The 7,710-nt window shown below is 31.8% G+C and overlaps 1 protein-coding gene across 1 annotated transcript; it reads right to left on the reverse strand.

The window, feature by feature from the left end:
- Positions 1-693: 693 nt before the first annotated feature.
- LOC128638065 (fibroblast growth factor 21-like) lies at positions 694-6,798 on the reverse strand. The gene is made up of 3 exons (XM_053689935.1): positions 6,468-6,798; positions 2,328-2,431; positions 694-2,022 (listed from the first exon to the last, which is right to left on the reverse strand). Exons 1-3 carry the CDS (start codon positions 6,718-6,720, stop codon positions 1,735-1,737), a joined length of 645 nt encoding a protein of 214 aa, XP_053545910.1. The 5' UTR covers positions 6,721-6,798; the 3' UTR covers positions 694-1,734.
- Between the last annotated feature and the right edge of the window lie 912 nt (positions 6,799-7,710).

Below are 7,710 nucleotides of genomic sequence, written 5' to 3' on the forward strand. Positions count from 1 at the left end.
CTTGTTGTGGGTAGGGTTTGGTGTGTTGCTAATGGTGCGGGGCTTACCACGGGTGGGGCAGGTTGGAGCTGACGCAGTACCTGGGCAGAGATTTGGTAGAAATCCATTATTGGATGCACATGAGGTGGCCAGCCATTATGCTGGGTAAGCTCATGCCCACCTGAATACTCAACACTAACAAAAAATTTTTTGTTTTAAAATGGTCCAATTTACAAACTGTGCTGTGAAAACCATATTCTCTTATAAGTGAGGTTGCCACACGTTGTTGCTTTTCTGAGAGAAATAGGAATTTTATTGATAGAAAAATAGACAACATGAATTGAATTTTACATAGACTAACAAACACGATCAAATAAAAAAAATCCCAATTAACCTTTATTTCAATAAATAACTCACAATGCAGATGTGCTGCAGCATAAAATAAATAATATAGCTTAAAACACATCAAATGAGAATAATAAATAAATAGTACAAATAAATAACACTAACATATAATAATAAAACTTACATTACCTGTCTATATAATGAAACATATACATTTTTGTTATAGTCATGATCAATCATACTTTATAAATATCCACATAATCATCATTATTTTACAATTCTATTAATATATAATATGGAGGAATGCAAATACATATATAAAAATATTAAATAAATAGCAATGAACAATAAAATATTCAGTACAACAAAAAGGAGTGTTATTGATATATTTTTTTACTTCTAAATATAAAAAAATATTTGATTTAACCATTTACCAGCTGAGACTAATTAATCTACTAAGGTCTAAATAAAGGATATTAGTTTTCTTTCTGATAATTATCTTTATATTGTCTGCACTGGTGTATTCAGTTTTTGAATGCAATCTTGAACACTTTTATCTACTATATAGAGGAGCACTTTAAGAATGTGTTATTTTTCCTTTAAGGGACACTGTACCTTTAAGTCAATGATAGATCATTTTTGAGTACAAAATTTCTTTACATATATAAATCTAGACCTGATCTTCCCCTAACCAACTTTTTCCCATTCTTTTAAGATTTCAAAGGGACACTGAACTCAATTTTTTTCTTTCATGATTCAATAGAGCATGCAATTTTAAACAACTTTCTAATTTACTCCTATTATGAACTCTTCTTCGTTCTCTTGGTATCTTTATTTGAAAAAGCAGGAATGTAAGCTAAATGCAGCCACCAATCTGCAAGCGCTATCCAGGGTTCTGAACCAAAAATGGGCCAACTCATAAGCTTATATTCTTGCTTTTTCAAATAAAGATACTTAGAGAACGAAGAAAAATTGATAATAAGAGTAAATTAGAAAGTAAAAAATAAAAAAATGTGTGGTTCAGTGTCCCTTTAAATAATTTACACAAATATATATGTCAGTGCAGAGGGCAGCTTGTATTTGAGGTATCATTTGAATCAAGGCCTTTAAATCACAATATAACATCTCTTTACTTGTGGCTAAGTGATCTGCCAGTGCAATAAATGTTTTTATCTAAAGTCTCCCTGTTTGTTGCTATCCACTTGACCTGTAAGTTCCCATCACCGACCTCCTCTTCAGATTCTCATAATTATGATATTTTAAGAACCAAATTAAAGGCCTGTGCATATGTTAGTGATCTGGTGACCACAGATAGCTTCCAGTGTCTGATTGGTAGAAGAGTTGGTCTTTGCCATATCAGACACCTGAGTTTGTAAAATATTCCATTTGTCCTTAAACAGTTGCTGTACTTCAGTCCTGGCTGGGGCTAATAATGTTGAACATATTTATCATTCCTAGGGGGTCCTCTGACCCTGCATCCAAGTGTGTACCCTGTACTTGTGGAAAGAAATTATACATATGTTCCAATGGAATTGTATTCTTCAGAGGCAAGAAGTGTGTCATCTGTTTGCCTGAAGGTAAGCCTCCTTTTAACGGGGTTAGGGTCAATGGAGCAGGATGCTTTTCTGAAAAGTACAAATTGTATCCATCTGTTAATGGCACCTCTTGAAAGTTACAGTCATCTGCTATGTACTTTACCTGTGAAGAAATCAGAATAACAATGTGATAATTCAGCTAATAAGTCATTTACAATATTACATCTATCACAAGACCAGAATAGTCTCTGAGACTCTAATTAGTCAAGAAATAATTGTATTTGCATTTCATTAGTTAGTTTCTATATTACAGGGACATAAAACCCCATTTTTCTTTAATTTGTCAGATAGAGAATAATTTTTTTTAAAAAAAAAGTTTACAATTTGATACCTTTTAAGCATAAAGGTTAATTAATTAATTAATTAATTAATTAATTAATTGGTTTCTAAAAGAGAGCTGATCCTTACCGAGCCATATAATTGTTGCTTGGAGTCCATGCAAAGGTATCGAGAGCTCATCATTCCACGCATCACCAAAATGCTGGGCTTTACTGCTTTAATCTCCAGCAAGCCTGAAAAAAAAACACAATTTATTATTTACAATTTAGCTCACAAACATTTTAGATCAATATTACACAGAAATGTTTTGTCACCCACATAAAAGATCAACATTTAAAGGGACATTATACACTCATTTTTTCTTTGCATAAATGTTTTGTAGATTATCTATTTATATAGCCCATAAAGTTTTTTTTTTTTTTTTTAAATGTACGTATAGTTTTGCTTATTTTTAAATAACATTACTTTGATTTTCAGACTCCTAACCAAGCCCCAAAGTTTTATGAGAATACCATCAGATACCTACTCCAGCTTGCTCCTGTTTGTGTAAAGGGTCTTTTCATATGCAAAAGGAGGGGGAGGGGGGAGTGTCTTATTTGCCACTTGCAGTGGGCTTTCCAGCTACCTTTTCAAAAGAGCTAAACTGAGAGCTTCTAAGTAAGTTTTTAAACTGTTTTATACTGGATTTTTATATCAGTATCTGTGCATCTTATTCTTTATAGTAGTGTCTATTACATGCAGTTATATGAAAATGAGTGTATACTGTACCTTTAAACATGTAGACATTTTTAGCTTGAAAAAAATTATGAAGCAAAACCTCTTTAAACTAATATACCAGTATCATTTGTGCACTTTCTTTTAATGCCAATTGACTTATGGGTATTTCCTATTAATGCCCAGTGAACATTAGCAGGAAGTATCTATTAACCAATGAACATTGAACGGTAGTACTTATCAGCCAATAAACATTAGGAGGAGGAGCCTGTCAACCAATGAGAGTTCATATGAGTTATACAACTATTAATGCTGTATTTGTTTAGATTTAAATATAAAAAAAAAAAAGTTGTTGCTCTTTCATTTGGATGACAGAAATGTTTTAAAGGGACATTCCGGTCAACATTTAAATGTGCATAGATGAATTACATCTTTGAATATAAACATATTTGCAATATACATGTATGGACAAAAATACTTCAAGTGAAAGTTATCACTGTTTTAGTTTCAAAAAAATTCTCTGCATGTGCATGTAAAGCATAGATACATATTCTTAGTACACAAGCATTTTAAATACTGCAGCTGCTCAGAGCACCAGTGGGGCTTGTATCATGTCAGCAATCAACAAATTGAGTCATTACCAAATGGTACAAGCACTTTAGGTTCTCTGAGCAAGTGTTGTGTTTAAAATGCTGGTACACGGTGCATACTTAAATACACTTTTGAAACAACTATAGCTTTTGTTAGAAGCATTTTTCCTAATACATGTATATTGCAAAAATGCTTCTATTCACAACTGAAATGCATTCATGTGGAGTCCAATTTTGGCTGGAATATCCCTTTAAGAACAGCATCCTTTTTAGTCAAGTGAATAGGCAGTGCAAAATACAATGACACAGCTATGTAGGCCATAGGTCACTACATATTTACTTTTTATAGACTAGTGACAAGTTCAGCATTTCCAATCTGGCACATTGCCTGCATTAGCTCAGAGCTATTAGTAATTGCAGGCAAACAATATCCTTATAAAAAAGGAGAATATGCAGTAAGCAAACTGCAGAAAATAATACAGAATTCAAAGTGTCCAATCTATGCACAAAATCACATAAATTAGCTCACACACATCATATTTTCTAGGGTTGTTGAACTTGGTATTCAATCTTGGCATTTGTTTAACTGACCAACCCCACCTGTTGTCACATTGCATGATGTAATGATTCCTCCTCCTGACTTAATTCCAAAGATCATGTGCTGACAATCTGCCAGATAATGTCATAAAGACATTGTGATTATAGTTTTAATTGCTCACTTAATACATAAGCCAAAAAACATGTGACCAATATATTATTTTAGTTCCTTGAAAGAATATTTGTTTCCATACCCAGGTTTTTTTTATCTACCAATCACAACAATATACATTTAAACAACTGTTTTGTTTAATCTCTCTTTATTTATTTTTAATCCATATTTGTGCACTATTGTACTGACTGTAAGTGATCCGTGCTATTAATACAGATAAGGCTTCATATTTTACACAAATACTTCATCTTTTTAAACTAATGAAACCATACATACTGCACTTAATAAAAGGGACAGTAAAGTCAAAGTTGAAGTTTCACAATTCAGATAGAACATGTAATTTAAAATAACTTTCCAATTTACTTCTGATATCTTTTGTTGAAGAGTAATAGGCTGAGAGGAGGTCAGAAGTGTGCTCAGGTCTTTAGCAGTCTATGGCAGCAGTGCTTGTATACATTTATAATATTGCTATAAACAATGTTGCAAAAACTGCTGCCAAATGGCTAAAGACACGTGCATGCTCCTGAGCTCACATAAGATTATTCTTTAACAATGGATACCAAGAGAACTTAAAAAAAAATAACAAAAGTAAATCGGAAAGTTGTTTAAAATGTCATGCTCTATCTAATCCATTGAAGTTTAATTTTGATTTCACTGCCCCTTTAAAGGATATGAAACACAAATTTTTTTTGCGCTTCAGACAGAGCATACAATTTAAAAAAGTTTCCAATTTACTTATTTTACCAAATTTGCTTCATTCATATAGTATTCTTTGTTGAAGAGGTACCTAGGTAGGTTTTTGGAACACTACATGGCAGGAAATATTGCTGCCATCTAGTGTTCTTACAAGTAGATAACATTCTTGCAAAACTGCTGCTATAGAGTGCTCCAGATACATGCTTTTCAACAAAAGATACCAAGCAAACAAAGAAAATTTTATAATAGAAGTAAATTAGAAAGTTGCTTAAAATTGCATGCTGTATCTGAATCATGAAAGAGACATTTTAGCTTTGTTCCCTTTAATTATACTTTAGGTTTGCCTTGCATGGTGCGTGCAGTTGGCCCCATAGAATTATAGATACAATATATCCTTAGTACATAAAACTAGTAAAATGTAATTTTAACAAAAACAGCTCCAACACAATTTATTTTAAAGGGATGTTTAACTCAAAATTTACCACCCATAAAATCTTTAATATAGAAAAAAACAAAACATTATTAATACACATATTAATGTAATATTTTGCCTATTTTTGTTGTAAAATACTTTAGAAAATTGGGCTTTTTCAACTCCCCTAGAAACTCGGTAGTGCACCTCAGTATGCTGTAGTTTGCCTGACCCAGATGCACTATACAGTGATTTCTTAGTTCAGTGCAGTAATGAGGTAAGATTAACAGGAGGGTTTTTAATGGTGTGCTCTTTATTTGCAAAAACAACAATAGTGTACAATGTTTTAGGCATATCTATTTGTATGTAGGTCTTTTCCAGTGCAGTGCTTAGTTGCTGATATATAACTTGCATCTATCTATCTATCTATCTATCTATCTATCTATCTATCTATCTATCTATCATCTATCTATCTATCTATCTATCTATCTATCTATCTATCTATCTATCTATCTATCTATATATCTATCTATCTATCTATCTATCTATATATATTATCTATCTATCTATCTATCTATCTATCTATCTATCTATCTATCTATCTATCTATCTATCTATATATCTATCATATTTATGATAAAGCTGGGCATTTGCAACACAGGAATTGCATAATTGTGTCATTGTGCATAGCTGTGATACAATAAAGCTTCAAATGTAACTTTGATTTTTATGAAATAAGCCCTCAGTTCACTCACAAACTGTTATGAAAAGTAATTTTTTAAATATATATATATATATATATATATATATATATATGTATATATTTCTGTACAGTTAGTTATACAGATACACAACTCTATAATTAAGAAGAAAAACAAGTGTACTTGAAAACCCCACCACTGTAAGTATAGTGAAGAAAATCCAGTGGCCTGAATTTTCTTTAGAGAATATTTAATCATAATGTTTTGACCACAGTGAGGCATTGTGGGTAATAATATGCAAATAAGTACAAATAGTCAATAGCAGATTTTAACCTTCTATTTCAAATTATTATCAATAAATATCTTTTAGACTATTATTTGAGAAAAATCAATATGAATTTAGACAGGGGAACATGATTAATGAATGCCAATATATTAAATACTTACTGTATAGATTTTTTTCCTGTGTTCCGCTCACCACTCCTTCAGGGGAGATCTGCAGATGTAAATGTGTGTGAGCATTGCCTGTATACAGGTGTCTGAGACGTACTTGGTCAGAAGAATCTAGAATTGGGTTGGAGTCAGTGAAAGGGTTTGCTAGGGTGGTTCTAGAGCAGCTCAGAACAAACGCACAGAGGATGAACCTGCTCAGTAAAGGGCACTGAGAAAAAAACAAAAATTGTCCCTTCACCATCTTCATCAAAATGAAAAATATAAAGCAGAAAAACTATAATAATGTTTGAAAAAAAAAATCAATTCTCTTTAAAAAAAAGTAAAATAAAATAGATTGATAGGAGGAACAAAGAACACTATATAAATAATATAAATAAATAATATACAAGAATATATCTATCTATCTATATATATCAAACTTAAGTCTCCAAATTATATTAAAAAAAAGCCAAGCAACACTGTTTATAACTAATTTTATATCAAATTTTAAACTATAAATCTTAGTAGAGCACCTAGTTGTGCTTAGTATCTATCTTTGCTCAAACTCAAATTCTAATGAAAAAATAAAGGAGAATAGAAGTATTTATACTCTTTGGTCTTTAACCCTTATCACTACTTTTTTTTTCTGTCATTTTCTCTGAGTAATAACTTTTTTTTTTACTGGCCCGTTCAGATCTGAGTCATTGTGTATGCGAGCACCGTTCACTTTCATCAGAATGTGCTATTTACTTTTTTCCTAGCTGGGGGATGGATAACACTGTAAACAATTTTTTTTTCACGTTTCCGACCATAGATCAACAGGTCTGAAGTAAAAAAAAAAAAAAAAAAATGATGATGCAATTCTGCGTGCTGATATAAGCTGCTTTTTGTATATTGCTTCTTTTAAGTGCTACTAGTAAAGTTAACTACTTCAGTACTAGGGAAATAAGCAATTTTACAATTCATTATTATGTAACTGAAAAATATTATCACATGATCCATTATACCTAACGATATATATAGTAAAACTAGCTGTTGCCCGTGGCTTCGCTTGCATGGATTTTGTGATTTGTAAAAAAAATAGCAAAAAACCCGACCACTCACAACGACATGTGCCCTCATGTGTGTGCCCCTTCAGCTGCACGCTCGCTGACATGAACTTCTTGAGTTTTCGTTAATTCTCGTAATCTAAATACCAATTTTCACGTCTGTAACATCTTTGGTTTTTGAGTTATAGGTATCCTCATAAATCACCCCC

This window comes from Bombina bombina, chromosome 8 (assembly GCF_027579735.1).
Source record: "Bombina bombina isolate aBomBom1 chromosome 8, aBomBom1.pri, whole genome shotgun sequence".
Classification (NCBI taxonomy): Eukaryota; Metazoa; Chordata; class Amphibia; order Anura; family Bombinatoridae; genus Bombina; species Bombina bombina.

Excerpts from the sequence above, each read along its gene's own strand:
- LOC128638065 (XM_053689935.1), bottom strand. The coding sequence starts at position 6,720 with ATGAAGATGGTGAAGGGACAATTTTTGTTTTTTTCTCAGTGCCCTTTA. Across the intron at positions 2,432-6,467 it reads ACAGGAAAAAAATCTATACA|GCTTGCTGGAGATTAAAGCA; the intron begins GTAAGTATTTAA and ends TTTTTTTTTCAG. Across the intron at positions 2,023-2,327 it reads AGCAACAATTATATGGCTCG|GTAAAGTACATAGCAGATGA; the intron begins GTAAGGATCAGC and ends ATTTCTTCACAG.